Raw genomic sequence first — 23,331 nt, 5'->3', positions numbered from 1 at the left:
GAAAAAAATTGCTTTTACTCCCCATGTTAAAGGACTACAGTATACTGCTCTTGGCAAACAATGAATAAACCTGCATCAATATATGAGAATAATATCATGATACATCAACAGCAAAACAAAGATAGCCATTTAGGCATGAGTTTACAGTCAAATTGAAGTATTCAATAAATATGCCTTCAGAGATATTGAGTATTACCTGCTAATGCTTTTGGATACAGTTTGCCCTTCATTCCCCATACTCTGATTGAAAATAGAGCACTACATTTTACAGTAAATCTGCAGTGAGAGGTTGGGGATAAAGGGTTCTCCTGACAGGCAGAGCAAAAATGCAAAGCTGCTAATAAAACATGCCCTATAAAAGCATTGTGCTAGGTATTAGGTCCTGTTTGTTTACCATCACCTCCTGTGTAAATGTTTTTCAAGGGATTTCCAGACTCTTTGTGCACCTCTTTGCAGCAGTTCTTCAGTGAATAACGAGGTTTTTATTCCATATCCTAAAGAAGTACTAGGTACCATTGAATAGTAAATTTTAATGTGCTTATGTGGCCATTGCCTTTGGTGTGTATTTTAGAAACTGGCTGGCTATGTGCCTGGCTGCCCTTAAAAACATGCCATTTCTAGGTCACCTAAAACTTCAGTTCCGAACATCCAACTTTCTATAAATACGAATGCCAGATGCCTGGCATACCACATCTTTTGGGGATGATCAAGGCTGTTCAAATTCATGTTCTCGGCAGCAGCATCTCCTCATTGCACATTTCTATGAGAAAGCACTAACATATTAAATGAAATTAATAAAAACAAACTATTCTTTGAATATTTAACTATTGCCTTCCCTAACTTGACCGAACTTTCAGATTCACTTCCAGAGGTTTCCCAGAACTCTGCTTATTCTTTTCACTGCTCTGATTCCAGCTTTATATCTACAGCTATTTCTCCTTGCCTGTCTACGCAAAAATAAACCTCAAAATGTCAAGGTTATACACTTCCGAAACTTTCTTTGCATCAATGGAGCCAGAAGGTCTCTCATGGTGAACAGCAGCTTCATCCATTCACACTACACTGGCATAAGTACGGCATACCTTAATATAGTCAGTGATCTCTAAGAACACAACACAGAAATGCCTCAAGTGTAAAAAACATAACTGAAAAAACAGCCTAATGCATGTAAAGAATAAGAGAAGAGGATTCATATCCTATAGATTAAGAGTCCTCAGATCTGTTTGAAATGAGTACCTAAGCAAAAAGGATGTCATTGCTGTGGAGACTCTTTACTTATTTCTATGGGAAACAATACTGACTGGTTAAGAGTAGGGTGCAGGTAAACTGAGGCAAATATTGTTATGAGCAGGGAAAAAAAAGTGTGCCATTTGCAAGGGTCAAGAATGAAATAACCCCCCCATCCAGATCTACAGCAATGAAGGAAAGGAAAAATCATTTACAGATTAAATGTAGACATACCTCTATCACTGATACGAAGACATCAAAGACAAAAAAGTTGTCTCAAGGGTCCTTACATTTAGTCTTGAGAGACAGAATCATTCAACCAGCTCAAATATATACTCCTTATAGAGGTCTACGTGCATCTGTTTTGACAGTAAATCTGCATCTAATAACACTGACAGAACACAAGAACTCAGACTAAAAATTGCAGAAAGACCTGTTGGAGGACTTCTTACCAACTCATATAACATATTGCTATTTTGATAAAGTAAATCTTTTAAAGAAAGTTTTTGAAGTTTTATTCTAAGTTTTTGTTGTTCCATTTTTAGAAGTTCCACCATAAAATATAAACAGACTAGATTCTTTTGTGGAGGTTTCCTTGTGGTATGGCTACAGCACTGTTTTCTAAGTGAAAAAGGAAAAAAGCATGATAGAGTTCTGTCCAAAACTTCTTAAGAATCTGGCTTAGCTGTTAATGCTTTTGAAATAAGGCCAATTATTTGACTGTATCACATCTGAAATATAAAACATAACATTATCCAGTGTTATGCTGTAAAAGTTGGAAGGCCAAAACACTGCTAACTCCTAAACTCCCACCTATGTCCATATTGCAAATCCACCGAATACAACAGCAAATGAGCACTCAGCAGACATCAGCACTCAAAAGTCATGAGCCAAGCAGAGTTTAATATAACTGAGAATGCTAGTGTATCCCTTTACAATAAAAATGTTTCATGAATAAGTTATTCTTTCATGAAGTCAAGATTCAAGTCAAGTTCCTTTGGTGTCCAACACTTTAATCCATTGCTCCAAAATCAAAGGCTAAAGTAATGCATAAGTTTACCAGAATATCGCATTAGGGATGCAGTTAGGCAATGGGGCTAAATGCTGTGGGTTGACTGCTTGTGGCCATGGCTGTCTACCAAACAAAAATCTGGTGGCAGAGTAAGATTCATACTGATCCCAGCCATTTATCAACTGGTTATAGACTACTGAGACAGAACTTTGTGACAGAACATTTAGAGTAACAACATGACCTTGGCCGGTATTATACCGCTACTGTTTCTGTAACAAAAATACTGTTCTCATTATACCCAAACTCTATAGTAGTATTCCCTGTGTTCAAAGAGATGCTCAGAAAGACAGTTTACAATGCCACAGTGGTAGCAATCATTGTTGCCAAGTAGGAAGCTTTGATCAGATTTGGTCTGTACTTTAAGCTTCCAAAGTTGTTCTTTATGCTTCCCAGAAGAGGACCTTCAAATTAAAAAAAAAAAAAACAAAAACAAAAACAAACAAACCACAAGCAAAACAGTGTCATCAGCTTTAGAAAGAGTTCTGCCTTATCTAGAAAGGCAACACTACATTGCTATATTTTTCCAGTTATACAGAAAGATTGATACTTTCTTCTTTTTTTTATAATGACATACAAGTGTGTCTTATTAAAAATCTACCTATTTCTGAGTTCTGCCAGAGTTGAGTTCTGATTTGCCATCATATGGCTGTAGCATCTGAACAGCTTTTTTCACTCTCCTTTGTCAAATCAGTTATAAGCGAAAATTATCTTCTTCAAGACCACGTTTGTAGAAATCTGTCTGAATGGGATCTATGGGAGGGGTAGTGATATAACTGGGCTCTCATGTTACCATGCTTAATCCCACAGTATTTGCTTTTGAACAGTAACAAGCTGGCTTAAAAGTAATATAAACAAGACATAACAATGTTAAAACTCATGATTTTCATATCAGCCTCTATTTGCAGTACCTGCTGTGCTGCAGGCACAAGGCTGGAATTGTGTATTACCCAACACCATACTCAGTGATCAAGCCATTACTAGAAACCGCTCACCTTTAACATGACAGGAAATTCCTATCATGTAAGGCTTCTTCCATCACTATTCAGGTCAGGGTTCTGCATCTTTACCCAATAATGAGGAAAAAACCTTTCAGATACTGAGGATGGACACAGCCTGCAATTGTTTGCTGCATAGGTAAAGGACAGGCAGCACCTGTCTCTGGTATTTGGAGCTTTAAGAAGGCAGTCAATCACAGCAAACAGGCAGAGCTCTCATAGGTCTCAGCATTTAGATATGTTTGACAACCCGCTGCCCCAGAGCTTTATGTACTGGGCCCCTTTTATTGCTTTCCAACAGGTGACTGAGCCCCCTCAGCCCCTGAAACACTAGCTCTTACTGTAAATACAAGCAGTGAGAATCTTCAGACTCTTCTAACTGTATTAAAACTTTCAGAGTGATAAAGTAACTATTTACTGTAAATTCCCAAATCATAAAATAAATAATAGTAAGTCTTAATCACACGTTCTACTTTGTATTACAAAGTGCTGTAGTCAAAAGTAGCTTAGAAACCTCAAGTACATTGAAATTCAATGGAGGTGAAGCTCCTAAGTAATTTTCAAAAGTTTATTTAGGCAGTTTCATGTAACGCTAAGCAGAGCAATGCCTTCTATAATCTTACTGGGGTGAGATGTGACTAAGGCACTAGAAAGAATGATGTCCTGACAGCTGATCTATGTAAAGAGGCTGCAGTCAGCTGAGGTGAGGAGAAGTGATCATGTGTTGCCTGGTTAAGAAGAATGTCACCAGAATATGGTACTCCATTGCTGAATTCTGATCTGCTCATAGAGAAAAGCATGAGACAGTACATCGCCTTACAGTCATTTGTTATGAAATAGATTCATACAGGAGTTTGATCTCTACTGCTCCTTATTTATTCCTAAATTAAGGGGAAGGTTTACTCTGAGTAAATGCATCTTAGCTTTCCTTTTTTATCCTCACATAAGCACACAAGGATTATCCTTCCTGAAACATAGCTAGTCCTTGAGATACTCTGAATGCAACAGCCAAGAATATGTACTCATATCTCCAAATGATCCATGATTCAATTGTTATAAATTATTATGAACCTTCTTAATTGTTTTGATTGTATTCCTTTGAATACGTTTTCTTTTCAACATTTGTCAAGAGGAAGGTTTAGAAAAGGAGGTTTAATTAAATGTTTTCTCCTGGCCTTAGTACATTCTCTCTTCTATAACCATACTCCTTTGGGTCATATTTCCTCTAGAGTCCTGGAAAACAATTTAGTGAAAGTGAAGGATCTGTTGATTTACTATTGAAAACGGAATGTCAGCCTAAGTATTTTCAACAGTAATTTACAAGTTACCACAACATAGAGATGAACAGTTCAATTAAAGGCAGTATTTTTTCAAGTACTGTTATATTCCTGTGCACTTTGTACTGTTTATTATTTTGTTTTGGTTTTAGAATACTTATAATCAGTCTAACTCGTATTCCCTCTCAATAACAGAAATAGCTCCAATAAACAAAGCTTGCTCTTTGTTTCCAGAGTCATATTCTTCTTTAGCCATAGTACAGAAGTATTTTGAATCACACTGCAACAATACTCCTGTTGAGAGCCCAATTTCAGCCAAGCCTCTTCAGCCCACTGAGTTCCCTTTAACCCAAGCACACTTTCAACAGAGATCACACTGTCTTTGCCTGGAAAGTGTTTTAAATCCCAACCAAACACTCTGAAATCCAGAAAGACCTGTAACTTAATGTAACAAGTCTAACCATTAATGCTGCAGCTATTTTTAAATTGCTACTGTCCTTAGTTGGCCAACTACACTTGTGAACATCTAAGGGACATCATTTTGCCTAGCATCTTTTATACTGGTGATAGTTTGAATGTTCCTATGTTAACAAACACTAATTGCATATACACAAGAAACCATATTGCTGACTCCCTAGGCTCTCCTCAGCATTAGGATATTACTAATCCATGTGCAGACTCTTAGATCACAACCTCTACATTGCTATTTAAAATGTAAGTTTCACAATTGCAAAGAACACCTTGAAAATTATTCAAATAAAACTAAACTAACAAGGAAGCTTTTGTGTGAGTTCATGGACAGTATGAAACAATGGCTCAGAGAAGACACTGTACCATGATGATCAAAGGAGTATTATCTTCAAGACACATCATTTTGCTAGTGAGCTCTATCCATGCTCCCATACAGTACTCTGGGTACAACAGAAGAATAGTAGGTTAGGGTTGACTTAGGAAACTGCATGGCTGACAGTCACTCACTGTCCACCAGCAAATGGGTAACGAGGGATCCAGGAAGACAGTGGAAGAGGCAGAGTTTTAGCTTTAGCTATAAGACATTTAGCCACTATAAATAATTATCAGCAATTTCAAGTTTGGTCAAGCACATTAGAAATCATTGTGATTAAGGATTTAAGTAATTTGCATGGTAATCTGTTGATTACTTGTGACATGGGTCACAGAGAGCATAAGATTCAGCTTCTGGTTTATCGCTTCATTCCCTTTGATCTCCTGTAGTAGCACAGGCTAAAATGTTGGTTTAGATTCTAGTTAAAGAACTTTTTTTATACAAAAATATTGCTAGATATGATACCTTCCCTTTGTCTGGTGGTCTTTGCCACCAGTTCTGGATTTGTGTGTGTGTATACCCATAGTGTGTATGTGGTATCTACAAGAAGTAGAAAATGTTCTGGTGTTCCTGACTAAAAACGTATTAGGGAAATGCATTCTGCTTCAAACCCTGAGATGTTCAGCATCACACATGAAATTATCTATGAGAAAAGAAAACACTTCCTGGAGGACACCCACACTGAACGGGTTAACATAATAGCTGTTTTCATAATAGTAGCTAGAGCACAATTAGCTTGGTAAATGCTGTAAATCAAGAAGCAGTATGAAATTGGACATTAAGTGCATTGGATGTTATTATAAAAAGAGAAATGGGATAATTTCATTTGTATCTGAAAACGAGAAATTGTCCAGGTAATGTTGGAACACTGTGAACAGAAAGGGTAGCCAGACCGTGGCGTGGCAGTTCGTGCAGAAGGTCACACAGAAAGGGTGTAGTCACATTATGACCTCAAGAAGTGAGTTCAGTTGGTGGTCATCATCTTCTCAGAAGGAGCTTAGGTATGGTATCCACCCAGCAGAAAGCTCTGTCCTCTGTGCTCGCCAGAATGGATGTGGCAACCCAGACAAAGCTCCCATGAAAACATGCAGCTGTCCAGGTCTTAGGCTGCAGAGAGTGCCAAAGCCTTTCACTGGTAACAGATGGCAGTGGTGAGAACACCTGTGTGTGGTGTTACCGGGTGGACAATCTGCTCAGCCTGGTGGCAAAACTACAAGAGGAAGTAGAAAGGTCAAGAAGCATCAGAGAGACTAAGAAACAGGTAGACTAGTGGAGCCATGCTATGCCTTCCCTGAGACAGACACAGGAACATCCAAGAAAAATAAACAAGATCAAGGGGACTCTGTATCCTCCTCCTTGCAGGCTGAAGGCAACAGTTTAAAAGAAAGGAGTGAATAGAGGCAAGTCCATACTCAGAACAGCAGGTGAACCCCCTCCTTGCCCACCTCACCATCCCCGGTGCCTCTGTACCACAGATACGAAGCTCTGGATGTGAAAGGCCAGTCAAAGGGTGATGTGGATGACAGTCCATCCACCAGAGGTGTCACCAAGGCCAGATATCACAACTACCTCCACAAGGAAGAAAAGATGGGTTATAGTTGTAGGATACTCCCTTCTGAGGAACGGAGGGTCCAATATGCCAGACAGACCCTCCTCTTAGGGAAGTCTGCTGCCTCCCTCTTGCCTGCTGCATGAACTAGTGGCATGGACTTGATGGTTTGCTTCCTCTGCCTCATTCAATTCACACATATTTTCTTCCACCTTTCTGGAGGAATTCTATCCCAAACCTCACAAGTTCTGCACATGTATGCATATGTATCCGTGAGACGACGAAAGCAAAGAAGTCAGAAAATAATTTAATTAACTGAACCAGAAAACGAGATAAAATCATTCTGTAGACTAGTGGTTAATGTGTTCACTAGGGAGGTTTCAGCTCCTGTCCAAATAAGTGTTTCTGTTTCATGTAAATTGAGTCATCAACTAAAATGCAGTAATCTGTGTAGTAAAGATCAGAATCCAGGTCTTCCAGTACCCTATTCAGTAGTCTACAGAAGAAGGCTTACTCACATGCTTTCTGACCTGAAGACCCTTACATATACATATATTTGAATTTACTTAAGATCAAGCTTTTTAAAAAGACCAAAGACAATTATTTTTTTCTTCCTGAAATCTGGGACTACATTACCTCCCATTGACCTGACTGTCCTTTCTTGATCTGAAGATCTCAGGCTTTGTGTGACTAGCTCCCCTTTTAAATGGGCAATATTTGGGCTTCTCAGTGCTTATGTTCCTTTTGAAACTCATGCTTAGGTATGGTTTTACATTTCTCTGATTCTGAAAGTATTAAGAAATCTTCTCAGGCCATAAAATGAGTTGCCAAATCAGGTTCAGTTGCCATGTCTTTGAATACTGACCAAAAAAAGTGGCCTTATTTCCTCCTTTCACATATTCAGAAATACTATTTTAATGCTTTCACGTTGATAAATAATAAAATTATCCATTTGCCCAACTTAATTCCAAAAGACTGCAGCCTACATCCTTTCTTATTTATGCTCAATGCAATACTGGAAAAAGAAATGTTGTGTTGGATCCTCTGTCACAGCATTTCTTTGTATTACCCTATGGCTTTGAAATCTAAGTCATAATGGCTGTGTGCGATTTTGCTATCGCTTAGTTTGAAAATCTGAATTATAAACGAGTGACAAGTTCTCCAATTTAAATTAAGCAAACATCGCAGCTTTCAATCCAATTTATTGCATATACCTCAACTTGCACTACGCTTACATAAGAGAAAGAAGATGCATGCCCCAAAAATTAATTAATCTTTTCTGAGTTTCACAGTGTCTCTTGCCTTCCCAGTTTTGTCTTTTAGACAGCAAGCTCCCTGGGGTATTTTCTACCACACTCTGAGTTGTACCAAACTAAACAGACTGTCAGCAATCACCCTAATAAAAAACTACACAAAAACCTTTTCAAAAAGCCTAATTTATTGATAATTTTGTCAATAAGTGTTCTCTCTCAACAAGAGGAAAAATATTTTATAGGCTTTTAAAAATTAAAACAGCTTTTGTAGTTTACAGCTCTTGTGTAAATACTCTCTTGGATCCCGATATTATACCTCAAACACAAGGCAAATCCTTTAGATTTAAGAAGTACTGTCTCACCATATTTACTGACTCATTATGGTGAAGGGCATACGAAATTTTAAGCATTGGACTTGCCTTTCAGCTATCGAGTTTTCTTGCTCTGTTCAGTAAGGTGGGAACCTGAAGCCAATGTCAAAGTATCACATATTTATGAATACACCGACAGAACTATCGTATACGTCTGAAATCAGTAGCCACCAAGAATTACTTAGAACCCCAGGGAAGCTGAGTGACAATGGATAAACAGGGACAGATCCTCAGCTGGTGCAGGCTGCCATAATAACATTCATTTATTTTCTTGGCCTGTAGGCAGAAGTATAATATGCTCTAGGGATCCCTGATTGAGGCAATTTCTCATTCTACTTTCTCACTTCGCCTCTTCATTATCTCATGCGAGCTATTGTTTTCATTGTCATCACTGCTTGAATTCAGATGTTGGCTCATAGTTGCTACGTACAGTAGTTTATTCTTATTTTTCAAGAAGGCAAAAACACAATGGGAATGAAGTGGACTCCCTTTCTTAACCATAAGGCAGCAAACACCTTCCAACACACTGCAAAGCAACACAAGAAGTGTAAGTAAGACTATGAACCTTTACAGCACACTCCCTATCTCATCCTCCCAGTGCTCCTTTTAAATGGCAGCCAACTTCAACTGTGTGCTTCAGGCTTTATGCCTATACGGTTATAAGGAGAAGAAGAAAAAAATTTTTAAGGAAACAAAACTAGAAGCTTTGAAGAGTGTCTCCAAAAGCTCTTGTAAAAATATAAAGGCTTTAATTCATTACAATGAAAGTGTTTTATCAACCTTATCTACAGTGCCACAATTGATATGTACTATTCAACAAGGGGGTGACTAACCTTCCTCCTGGCTGCTCGTGAAAGGCTTGCAAGGACTGGTGTAGGCAGCTAAAAATCTCAAAACAGCACATGTTTGGGAGACAGCCCCCAGCAAACCAGACAAGAATGCTGATTTAGTTCATTACCAAAAAAAAAGAAAATTATGAAATTTTTTATTCGAGATGGTTGGAATTAGCAGAATCAAGAGGTTTGTAGCCACCGTTGAGTTGCTGACACAAAAGGAAAGAGCAAGCATTGACATTTGAAACTTTTGCTTTCCCAGAATAAGTATTGGCAAATGCAAAATAAGTGCCTGATATTTCTTTAATTTTTCTGAATACAACATGACATAATGCAAATGTATGTATATAAGTTGAATTTCACCTATGTTAGGTCACCGGACTTGGGCTTCTGGATCATTTAAATTCCATGTAAGCTCTTACTCTCTCCAGATGAATGAATTTATTACCAAGACATGCATATTTAAAAATGTGAGATTACTAAATTCAAAAGTAAAAAAACCCAAGCCTAATATTTGTATTTAGTGTACTTTCTGAACTCTAGAAAGGGACTTTACATACTGTGAAATAAGGACAGTTCCTATAGTTCTGGATAAATACAGCAACTAAGGTAAAATCATCTGTCTTTGATGCTGCTGTCATACGAGTAAAACTCTCCTGCAAGCCAAAAACGGAAAAGAAAAAGCAAACCTGAATAATATTCTTTCAGCACTATATACTGCTCCATGATCACTGTGTGACTAGCAGAACTTACACTATCATGGATGACATCTGGTCCAAATTTGCCAACCGCACTAGAAAATATTTTTTGCCTCTGGAATCTCCGTAGTGTTGGAGAGTCTGGGAGCATGCACACAGGCACATTTATATCAATAATAGCTTTTGCATTGTCTAGCATTGTAAACAGTGCAACTACAGATCAGTATCTATTTTGGAGACAATAGGTTTTATATGAACAGCCTAAATATTCTTTGAAACAGCCACTTGAGATCTAAATGTATTGCCTGAAACTGGCAAAGATGGCCAAGTTTCTGAAAGAAGGATTATATTTACAAAAGCAAATTTAAAATCAACACTGTCTAAACCAAACAGTGCAGTTATCAGACCAAGGTTATAGGGGTATAAAACAATTCATGAATTAAAAACAACATGGAATGAGATAAACACTAGATGATGAAGGGAGGCGTATTTTTCCAGCACTTCCATATAGCCACTCTCTGTCAAAATGACTATTACACTTTAATTGATATTTACTACATCAGCAGTGTATAATCTATGTAGGGTTTTTTTTTAATTGTAAAGTTACAAAATTAAATAAAATTGCTGTCTTTTTGAGTCTTTTTATTATTATTATTCTTTGTTGTTGAGAAGCAAAGTGTTATAAAAGAAATGAAAAGTTAAATTTTCCATTAAGGGGTGTTTTAGAACATTGCCTTCACAAATAGCACTCCTGTTTATCCTGCTGTATTTAAAGTGGCTTTAAAGAGTGTTTCAACATGAATGTGTAGAGGTATTTCTCTGCCATTAAAACTGAAAGGGTAATAATTGTTGACACTGCACACCATCAGACAATGAAAATTTAGACAAAACTCCTCCATTTTAGTACATAACATTTTGCTCAGCCTGAGACTTTTCCCTAGGTTCTTCCTTTATAAAGCTTGATTTGTAAATTCAAATGTGAAAAGAAGGTGAATGCCCAGAGTTGACAAACAACTAAAATAAAAATAAAAGCATTTTTTAAATTTCATAGTAGGGTTTTTTTTCTATATTTATATGATTAAGCTACAGCTAACTGAGCACTCTGCCCTGCAATATTTAGTTCTGGATAAGGAAACATGAAAAAATCCTAACAATGTTTACAGATTACCAACTGCAATGTATCTGCTTATGAATGTAGTGACCTCAGCTCTAAAGGCTGTTGCGCTGCATGGCTAAGACCACTTGAAGAATTCAAAAATGCCATTTTGATTTACCGTTTGATAAAACCATTGTACAGCATAGCTTTGAAGGTATATTCTCCAATACACCATATATCTGTTTCACACAGCCTTGGGTCAATCAATCCATGGAAGTCCTTACTAACATTTCCTGCTGTTCTGAGCATTTCAGACAAAAACTTAGGTGAATATATTTTAAATCGGGAATTAAAAATGAACTTAAGCAGCGCAGCTGATTTTCAAACTGCTTGTAAAAAGAGCAGTCTAAATAGAAAGATCTGTGAGAGCTTTTCTGACAGGTAGCTTGTCACCAGTTCTCAGCAGCAAAGCCAGTAGCATTTACTCAGTGTGTTTTCATTGTTTAACTTGACCAGCATAACTCTTCACTTAAAATGGCTATGCACAGAATTGCTCTCAGTACTAGCTTTATGTGATAAATTCCAAATGTCGATGAAAAAGATGAAGTGCATGATATGTTTTTCCCCATGCTGTGAGCCCAGGGAACTTAGAGTTGGTCATCTCATTATTTAGACTAATGCCTCAGGAACATTTAATGTTTTACTTTGGGTTAATCACATTAGTAATAATGTAATGCATCTACAATGGCCTGGGCTTCTTTCCAAAGCTGTGCTGCTTATGTTCAAGGGAAATAAAGGAACAGACACCTAAAGTGATTCACAGAACAAACATTTTACGGCTCTAAAAATCATTGACATAATTCACTGGAGGGAACTGTTATTTCTGAGCCAAGAATTAACTAGCTTCATCTGTACGAAATTGTCAAAATACATCTGAGCGCAGTTTCTTTTCCTCATACTGATCTTTTGTAAAATCAGTTCTCATTTTTCCTGGCTAGTAAAGCTCATTAGTATTCTAAGTCAGATGCTAACAAAATGGCCTAATTCCTGACTAGTACTTTTTTTTGTTGTTTGAAAGATGTATTCAACTCCATAGGCTTCATAAAAGTAGCAATTAGGACATTTGGTATGTGCAAAAATGACACTTCTTTTAATGCAGTGGTGTTTCTGTCTTTTTGCATTAACTGAAAATGCATTTTTAATAATGTTCCAGGGTGTTTTTTTATTAATACAGTTTCAGAATTGCATACAGAGCATTTGATCTATAGACTTCCTCACAGCATGGGGAGAGGTATGGTAATAATAGCAGAAGTTAAACCATTTGGAGGATGATCAATATTGTGTTTTGTGCACTGCCTCTTATTGAAAGGATGATAGAAAGATGCATTTGTGTGTCTATTCCTCCCCATTTTGCAACATCTGAAGTTAAAGCAAAAAAGCACCTGCCATCGCCTGTAGCTCCTTCTCTCTGCATGATCACCTATCGCTAACACATGTAGGCTGATATCAGTCCCAGTAGGTGCTATTCAAAATACAAGATCATTTGCCTTAAAGTAAGGGAAATCAAAACGTACCTTTCTTTTTTCCCCAAAGCACTTACAGGTTAAAGAGTTCGGATGGACAGTCACCTCATGACAGCCTTGCCACTTTGTGCTGTGATCCAATCCAATAACATTTCAAAAGCTCAGCTTTGTTGGGATTTACTGGGTTTGCACTCAAAATAACTAACCTTATTACTACTAAAAGTGGTACCAAATCCCATCTTTTCTCCTAAGTCAATACTGCACCAATGTTATAATATTATATCAACGGATCCTCTTGTTCTAGGAGTCCCACCTCTCATCTAAGACATAAAACTCAGGTGAAAACTAAATAGCAAAATGCAGCCTTATGGAGAAAGTGATAATTACACTGTATATTCCAGCTATCATGCACTTTCCTCATGTCTAAACTTCTCTTGTGATTTTAGGAAATTATTCAAGTTACATTATTTTTCATGTGTTATTATTTTTCAGTTTCTGTAATTACAATGTAGTATTCCTGATGTGACCTTGTAACTCTCCAGAGCTGTCTGCATCTCCATTGGGTCTGAACAGATTTTTTTCTAATTTAGAACAAACTCAATTTTAATAATTTTGTAACATTTTAATATTAAAGATTCTACTGTTAGCATAAAAGATTCATTTTAGAAGGCTTCTAGTTGCAATGGAGTTATCCCAAATTTGTGGGTTTGGGGTTTTTCTGTAGCTGACATAAAAAAATAAAAATTTAGGAGCATTACAGTCCTTTCAAGCTTTTCCATCCTGTGCCCATAAATCTATGTCTGATTGCCTACAAGTAATTACACACCTGTTCAATAAGTGAAGAGCGTAACTGAGAACAGCAGTGACTATTAACTGACTATGGCCATGTAACCTTATGACACTGTTCTGTATTTTTTGCTCTTCTTGCTCTGCAAAACAAGAGGGAGCTTATAGACAGAATTGAAATGCTCAAAAACAGGCAGTAAAGTGCTTACCTTGTTCTGTAGATCTCAGTTTTTACAAAAATGAGCTGCATGAAACTATCTCTTTCTTTCACTGAGAAAACAGCAAATGACAGCAATGCCAGGAAGTGCCATTCATCAGTCAATCTGTTAATGAAACCTGTGTTGGATGAGTGATGCCAATACAATGACAAGTGGAAAATTAAAATGACCACCACCTCCCTGTATAGCTCAGGAATGCTGAGAGATGGAAAAAATATCCAGGAAAGGCTCTTTGGAAGCATTCATTGCTGATCTAAATTTGCTCCTTTTGAAGTCAATGCTGCTAGTGACACTGGTGTGAATGGCAGTGGGTAGGCCCATGCTGAGCGCCTTGTGGAAACCTCCGCTCACACTGCATTTCAGAGTCCGCACAGAAACCATGGGGGGCATTTTAGAAAAAGGAACAATGAAGAAAACCTGCTCTTTTGGGGCAGGGATGGGGGCAGGGAATGGCTGACATACAAGCACATGATATACAGTCCAGTCCTTACTAAGGAATGGGGACAGAATAAAGCTTTGCCAAACTGCCAGAGGGATCCAAACATTGCCAGGTTCCTAGAAAAACAATTGTATCCAAGATAGGTGTTTTCCAGGTAAGGGTATAAAAAAAAGAGGGAAGAGTGGTAGAGATTTCCACATACTTTAAAACAGAAACTTTATTAATCTAAATCTGGACTACCAAAAATACCATTTTGTGAAAGGCTTTTCTTCTCTCTAAGGCAGGAGTAGGAAAAGAAAACATACAAGTGAATTGTTACTTGGCAAAGCAGAGCTATAAACAGCAAAGTAGAAAGTGATAGCTGGATCACATACCACAGAGCAATGACTGGTACAGGAACAACATATGACTATAAGCATATATAAGCAGGAAAATCAAAAGTAAATGGAAAACCAAAAATTAAGGGGGAAAAAAGGTAAAGTGAGATGGTTTCACAGAAGAGACGTCAGTGTAGAAAAGAAGCAAAATAATGCTGCTTAGCTGATGTCCTGAGTGGGTGATTAATATTGCTGTGAAGGGTCCATGGGTTTCACTAGCTGTCTATGGGCCACACACTGAAGATACTTAATCTGGCAACTCTTGTAAAGTCCATGAATACAGTTTTAGAGAAAGCATAGAGGTCAAATTTCTCACACACACATGTAGTATCAGAGGCTGGAAGCAACTGTGAGTTTGGGTCCCTAAAGACTGCACACACGTGCATATATACACATGCATGTAAAATGGCCTTGCCCTACATTTTTCAGAATCAAGCTTTAAAATGGGAATCACATGCAGCCCATTGAAGTCCTGAAATGACTTGCAGCAACGTGCTGTGAGTTAGATCTGCTTAGTTAGCTACAAGTAGCATGCCATTAGGGCAAAGTAAGTGTGCAGAGTGGATCTGGCAGAGTCAGCAGCTCCTGTTTTTCCAATTTGATGTGGAATTTAATGTAATTCATGCAATTACTGTGTCTGTGGACATAAACACACAACTTGCATTTCCCACCCAGCTAGATTTGCTAAACTTCGGTGTAACAAGCCTGTGTGTCACAACATAATGAAAAATATAACACCTTTTATTCTAGACTGAGAACCTACTTCTATAATCTTTCCTTAAAACTGAAAACAAGTCCTAGTTCTTACATTGTCACCACAGAGAAGTTCATGGTACCTTGGTTGCTGCCAACCTTCAGCTGATTTTATTCCAGTTCTATTCACATGCACTGATACTATTACAAACGATGATTTCTAAAAATTCCACAGAAGTAAAATGATGCTCATTTTTGTTGACTTTTGTTCATATTTTTAAGCAAGAGGCCTGATTCCTCACTACAAGTATATTCACATAGCACGAAAACATTCATTATCTACTGCATGTGCCAGAAGCATTATAGGGACTTAAATCACCGCTTCTCAGAACTCCTGAGCTGGAGTGCCATGCTGTCGTGATACTAAGACACCTGGCATTCTGCCATACAGATGTACCTTGTTGCTTGAAAGGGACCAAAATATTTTAGCTCCAGCCCCCACACCACCCCGATATCAAGATAAAATAGGTTTAAAAAATAGAGAATGAGATATCAGATATCTAAAAGATCCAGTTCATCATTCTAGTTACTATCTGCATAAGTGCATGATGTAAATGTAAATGTAAGCCATCATCTATTTTTAAATTTTAGCATTTTACTTCACACAGCTGCACAGCTGTAAGGAAGTGATTGGTAAAATTTTATGCAGTGACATTATCTACAATTTCATAATCTTTTTGATACTTAAGATCACATCTAGAGACTATAACTTGTGGATGTCTTACAGAGCACCACAGTTCCTTCTTCAACCTTATCTTCTATTTGCACTTACGCATTATCTTCATGAATCACAGGCCTTTTTTACGTGGAAGGCATTTATACAGTTATCATATTAATTTAATTTAATTTGACAACACTTTGACCAAGTAATTTTCCATATGTCCACCAAAAATGGTCCATAGACCTTGATCATAGGACTAATGTTTTGCAGATAAGATATTTGCAGATAATTTTCCAAAAAATTATCATACCAGTTTTATGACATTACAACTTCCAAAGTCAGATGATGGCACACTTACCTCTTACTCACATGATCCCACAGGTTTAAAATTGTACTCTTGATTTCAGTATGTTGTATGTATAAGACAGAAAGCAAAGCATTAGCCACATGGCAAACAGCTGTCATAAACATTTAAGACATCATTTACCTGATAATTTATTTTAATCCTTCTCAGCATGAAATTAAACTGTTTTGTTGTTTCTGCTGTGAGACAAAAGTGATTTAACCTTAAAGTATTTTCATTTCTTAACAAAATCAGCTTGAGCTGAACTTTGAAGATCTATGCTTATGCCATAATTCTCCATGGGGCTTATGTCAATCAAAATACTGCACTATAAAAAAACAGATGTTTTTGATGGTATCAGTCCTCAGCAACAGCAATACATAGCAGCAATGTAACAATCTAGAAGCAAAAGCAGATTTTAGGTGTCAGTTTGTTAGGCATACACATCACACTTACTGCCACATGGACAAGAATAATGGCCTGAGCAATCGCCATTTATCCTGAAGGTTTTTTAATTTCAATTGTAATGATTTATTAGAGATGGTGAAACAATCTTTTTTAGAGTTTGCTCATGTTTTTAGTCTTTACAGTTAATAATTCTGTACAGAATGCAATATGCTGATGATGGATAGCTACAAGCTACAGATTTATTCATGCAAAAATATTCAAGACTCCTGTTGTAAATGCTGTTTAATGGTCATCTTTGAAAATTGGGTTATAAATCACTTACTCAAAAAACCCTTCCTGATATGTGCAATTTCTGAGATATAAGCTGAGGCTTCAAGACTGTTTTAGTCACAGTGAGATAGCCAGTGGAAGGCTGAGGCAATTGCACTAAGGAGGTGAGCTCTTCCAGTAAAACCATTGACAAAGAAGCCAATATTGTTATTAATTATTTTGCAGCAGCACTCCTAGGGCTCTAAACAAAATCATAACTCCAAGCTAGATTTTGTACAAACATTGCGAAGGACATGGAACTACAAGCTAAATACACAAAACAGGTGAGCAATAGGATGGAAGAAGTACTATCACCGCCAATTTACAGCATAAGGCCAGAAACAGAAAGAGACACCAGACTTTTTGACCTCTTGAATTGCCCACTGATCTAGAAAATGAAGTAGAGGAGACATGGCTAATTCTCATCCTTATCTGACAGCTCTGTAATATCATGTTCCATCAGGGATACATTCGTCACCATACACTCCGATGAGGGAAGGTCGTTACTCACTTTAAGAGACATTTCTCTTGTAAGATTTCCTGATATTTTGTTCATTAAATTGCTAGCTGCATTAAATAATACACGTATAAACAATTGTTTCTTGGGGCTTCATTGATGCTCGAAGTTAAAAGATGTTTCGTACAACGGGACAATATCAGTACAACAGTGGATAAGACCACCACCCATATCATTCTCAGGCCAGTATTTATGGCACTTCTGAGAGGTGTGGTGTGGAATCACCTCAGTTTGAGGTGACTGATAAAACCAGGCTTCTCAGTTCTTTGCAGGACACTCAAATTGATCAGTCGTTAAACAAAAAGGGAAGGGAATCAACTACGCACTCTCAGGATATGTTTTCAAATAAAAGTAGTCCTGGCTGCTTCATCTGGAGGACAGCTGATCAGTGTGAGTATATGGTAGGTGCAAACTAGGCTGGGTGGGACTGCAAGTAAGACAACTTGCATGAACCAGGCTCTGTTCTGCAAAAACAGAAAGCCTATGCAGGCCCAGAAGTTGAATTCTAATTACTGAAATTCTGATTTCAGAGAGAGGTCTCTATTTCCAGATTTCTTGGCAGCTAAAGTGAGGGAGGGATGAGAATCACACTTGTGAGTATAGACACCAACAGTTCTTATCTGCATGCCTAGATACTCGTGAAGACATGAGTCTATGTGTTTTTCTGTGGCTTCACTGTAGAAAGCAGAGATTTTATCCTACAGTGTTGACTTTGTGGTGATTTGAAGTAAGGGAGTTAAAGGTTTGCAATGCCTGAATAGTGATTTACTACTCGGTATTCCTATGGATTGGGTTTGTATTTCTTACAGCTGGTTCCTCTGACAATTTGGGATTTATCTTTCCATCCATTTTCATTTCAAATCACATAAAAGATCTTATCGACTGCTTTGTATTCAGTGACAAATTCCTCCTCTTATTACCAAATGCATTCTGAATGTTGCTAAAAAAATGATGCACTTGATAGCACACAGGGATTTAAATACCATCAACTGTAAAGGGTACTTCTGCAGATTAATGCACAGTTCTTAGCAATACTTAGGCCTAATTGCTAAAGACTGGCTGAAGTCACAAGCTTCACTTCCAGATTTTGAATATAGCAACTCTGAACAATATCTGAATTCAGGTTTGGATCCAGCCATTATTTAAAAACAAAAAAAACACACACATGCCCCACACACCCCCCCCAAAAAAAAAGACCCAAAGAAAAAAGAACACAACAGAGCAGCTTTCAGGATTTTTAATTCCTTCATATCCAGGGCGTTTGAATCTAAGACATTACCAAAGCCTGTCTAAGTGCATAGGGTAGATAAACTCTAAGTGCAATATGGAGCTGATTAAAAAGTCATTGCACTTGTTTTCAGGGAAGATAAGTAATCCTAAATGTTTAATGTATAGAATAAAAAGCTGCAAAAATAGAAAGGCAGAAAGAGTTGAAGGAATAGGAAACAACCAGGAAAGTGGGACAGAAGGAGGGAAAAGGGAGACGACAAGAAGTAAAACAAGATAACAAGAGAAAAGAGACAAAGTTAACAGCAAGAAAGAAGAAAAAATACTAAGAAATATTTTTCTGACCATCCATTAAATCTCACAGAAATGGAAAACGGAGAAGGTTAAAAGGAGAAAACGGTTTATACAAATATTAACAGAGTATTTCTTAGAGGCCTTCATAGTGATTTATACAAATTTTAAGTTTGCAAATTCTAGTGACAACAGCATTAGATCTAGCAGGTCTTTTGAGGAAGCCAAGGATGTACACTTGAAATGCATATCTGTGCTTACATCCAGTTGTCTTCAGTGTCTCATATAATTTGTTTTGCTTTGTTTTTTCAACATTTGCAATTTAAAAATAGCACTCTAGTTCATGTCAAGTATATCAGTTAATTATAGCAGGACATGATTTTCAATGCTAGGTGCGTGATATTAGGCTCCCAAGCCTATGTTTGGATATGAAATAATTAGCCTTATTTAGAGAACTGACTGAACTGAGTCTGCTTAGTGTGTATTTAATAAAATTGCTAATGTTCAAATTATTACAAAAATGTGTTGCTATTTTAATGCATTAAAAAACTCTCCTGTAGAATGCAAAGAATGATCTGGTCCTTTTCCCAAGGGACTTTAATCAATAAGTGAGATTGTCCTATCCACAATAATTTCCAGCAGCAAGGTACTATTCCCTGAGAAAAACCGCAATGGCATCTGACCCTGTGTTTTAAATGAGAGTAGAGATCAGACCAAATGTGGCTCTGTGGCATTCATGTGGCATAGAAGCCTTCTTTTCTTTTTCATATGTGAAAAATCTAAGACAGAAGTGTGATTTCATTAGATATTTATTGCTGGGTTTTTTCTGGCTTTAAATGTAATACTCCTGTTAAGATTTCATGCGAGTATCTTCATATGTGCTGTATTATAATAATATATTGTCAGCAAAACAACTAGCTATCTCTATAAGGATCAGAGTTTATACATGCAGAGAAGCTTAAGCATACCACAAATTCTGCGAAACTCCTTAAATCCAGATTTTTTTCTATGACAGTGGATTCCTGTTGTCAATGTGATTAGTTAATAGTTATATCGCTGTTACTGAAACTATGTCACAGCCAGAAACTCTAGTTCCTATTGGCCGCATTGCCTAGCCTTTTTCATATTTGCTCGTACGGTCCTTTTAGTCCCAGGTGAAATGATTTCTGTTGTCTTAGCTCATTCTATAATAAATGCATCACAACTCCAACACACACAATCAGTCAGAACTGGCAGTTTTTCAACTGTAGTAAGTTCAGAACTGCATGAAGGCTAAATTGCTTCTGTCCCAGGAGATTGATTCTTTGAGGTTAAGTCAAGCTCATTAAGGAGAAGAGAGCGCGGGGAAGTTTGTGCTGTAGCCTTGCCTTTTGGCTGCACCTAGCTGTGCAGACCCTTAACTATTGTACTGCTGGTGTTTTCCTGTACAGGCCAAGTAGTAGTGTTGGTTGAACACATCCATCAAATAAGCATAGTCTAATAAAGAGGGTACATAGTTGTGTTTAGGAGACTGGGATTCTCTTTCTGATTTTACCTGGTTTATGAGTTTGGGACCGTTACACCTGCATTTGTACCATTGTTTCAGCCTTTGCGTACTGCTGTACTTACGCTGAAGTGTAGGGCTGTCTCACCCTGCTTAGTTTTACAATGCCAAGCACAGACAAGGCCCTAGACACCACTGTTCTGTACATGACAATAACAAATCCAAATCCATAGATGGTTAAACCTCTGTGTAATGTTTCTTTTTCTTTTCCCGTGTAAATGTTTCCATTTTAATTAAATGGAAAATACCTTATTTGCTTTACTGCAAACTAATGAATAGGTTAGTGCCATCAGAAGCTTTTTCTAGCAATTTAAAGAACAGGACAAAGAAAAGGAAAATAAACAGCTATTCATTCTGTCTCCTTGTTGAGTCAGCATCAGGATTGTTATTTTTAATAAAAAGATAGAAATATTTATGCCTGAAGGACTTAGATTTGTTGAAGCTCAAGAGTTAGGACAGAAACAAACATCTTTTTTTACTCTTCCATTCAGTATTTACATATAAAAAGCATCCACTTTGCATACAGTTCCTGTTATTGTCTCTGAATAAGAGTCTATGCATAATTTACAGGAAAGAATGCTGAGGTATGTAATCTCTAATATTAAATATTATTTTAAAATCTGTTTTGATATGTTATTACCAAAAGCAAAAATACACTCAAGAAGGAACTGTCAAAAAAAAAAAAACAGTAAAGTGGCCTTAAATTAATATCTAGTGAAAGAGTACGTTTTCTCTGCATCGGAAAATTCTGTATTAGCTCAGTGGACTTGATACTATGTGGGAGCTTGTGATGCATATGAGGGCTATTGGTCACCCTAGCTGTAGGCTTCAGATTCTGCTGATAAGAAGGTTCACTATTCATCGTCCCCACTGCTCTTCTTCCTTTCTTGGTGTGAACATCGTCACAAGCTTCTGTCATTTAACTCATAACATTTCTTAGTTGCGTTTCTCCTCAGTTCTGAGTGTCAGCCATATTCAAAATACGCCAATTCTTCCACCACATCACTTTTAACAGCCAGTTGGTTTTTTTTTTTTCTTGTCCATATTAGTAAAACGCCACCCAGCTTCTCATTATCTTGAACATCATCCACTGCAATATCCTCTCCCCTCTGGTTCGCTTCCCATACCTTATGCACCAAGTAAAGACCTGTCTAAATACTATAAGCTATCCATAGTGCAACACAGTCAAGAAATGCCAAAGTCCTGCCGTCCTATCCTCCACATACCTCTCTAACTGCAGTACCTCCTGAACACCTCTCTTCTGCCAGTAATTAAGGCTTTCATAGCACAGGTTAATGACTTGATTGTCTCTCCCCAGATATGGATCAGAGCCAGGGTAAAGTTCTAATCTCAGGTGTTATGAGTGGCAGTTAAAAAGAATTTCAAGTTTCCTAAAAGCTTAAGAACTTCCTTGATTAAAAAAGTGATCTTAATGTTTTGCCAGCTCTTCTCCACGTTTCTCATCTACTAGGAAATGAGTGGCACAAGAGAATGTTTCTACCATCAAAGCTCTCTAATATACAGCAGATCATTACCATGTGCATTTGGTTTTGTTTGTTTGTTGTTGTTTTGTTTTTTTTAACAGAGTTGGCATAGATCCAGATGAAGACCTGAAAGCAGAAGCTGCAAGCCAGGTATGTCAGGATTTTAGACATACATGCGGAATTAAAAACTGTTCAAGTGTTGGCAGATCATGTTTGTCAAAAATAGCGTTATAGCTGAAAATGTTTAAAACAAGCAGGTTGAAAATAAAAAGGAGCCACAAAGTATCTTCATTGTACAAGGTACGAGGAGATACATACTGTTTTCATTGTGTGAGCGTTCATGAAAATTTTGTAACTGAAAACATTATAGAGATTTGAAGAAAATTATAAATATCCTGAGAGGTCTAATGGACAAAATAATAGAAGCATTGCCTTGATAAATCCAAATATTTATCATCTTCCGAATGCTGCATTTATGGAAATGAGACATCTCAGAACAATGTTTAATCCCCTGGAATAAAAGAAGTAATGTTCAATTCTAGTAGGTCAGGTTTCTGAAAATATTTTTCAGTTAGTTTTCACATGGAAATATAAGTACATTATGAACTTGAAAACTTTAAAGTAAAGGAGGCTATTTAACAAGCTGCAGCTGTTCTTCTGTCACCTTCCCTTTTCTGTCATATATGTATGGCATTGTTTCAAATGCAGCACTGCCTGCAACAGTAGAAATCTATAGAGAGTCAATACACATAGACATAGTGTGTGCTTCAGCACGGTAAGTGGAATAGCAGTATGACTACGAAGAAGCAACACTACAGTTGATGGGTTGCCAAAGCAAAAAAAAAAAACCACAGCAAAACAAAAACCATCCCATGCACTCTTTCAGACTGCTCAACTGGAACTGAAATTGAAATCACCCAACAGTGATATAAATGTAGCAAATAAGTTAGGTCAAGACACAAGTAAGATACTCTATTCACTTGCAGATACATTAAAGATATTATTAGGCAGAATTTTAATATATCTTACATACTGAGTATTCTTAACATTTACATATTTGGACATATCGGAAGGCATTTAGCCTCTCAACTTTCATTGAAACTGAACGGAATTCACGTCCCTATCTATCCTAATATTTCTTCCAAAAAAAAAAGCAAAAATAATATTATTCATATCTGACCATATCCTTAGTTTTAAAACTCAGTCACTGTCAAAAGGGCTAGCATAACACTCCATG

At 37.2% G+C, this 23,331-nt stretch overlaps 1 protein-coding gene across 1 annotated transcript in view; it reads left to right on the top strand.

Annotated features, from left to right (window-relative positions):
- The window catches only part of SLC9A9 (solute carrier family 9 member A9), a 209,440-nt gene that overhangs the window by 128,180 nt on the left and 57,929 nt on the right, over positions 1 to 23,331 (top strand). The window contains exon 13 of the mRNA XM_086468065.1: positions 22,196 to 22,244. Coding sequence (XP_086324191.1) covers positions 22,196 to 22,244 — 49 coding nt within the window. The remainder of the gene's footprint in view (positions 1 to 22,195; positions 22,245 to 23,331) is intronic.

The sequence above is a fragment of the Leptosomus discolor genome, chromosome 7 (genome assembly GCF_034619465.1).
Source record: "Leptosomus discolor isolate bLepDis1 chromosome 7, bLepDis1.hap2, whole genome shotgun sequence".
NCBI classification, from domain to species: domain Eukaryota; kingdom Metazoa; phylum Chordata; class Aves; order Leptosomiformes; family Leptosomidae; genus Leptosomus; species Leptosomus discolor.
Note: the sequence above shows the minus strand (reverse complement) of the source record. Positions and strands in the feature narration are given on the sequence as shown.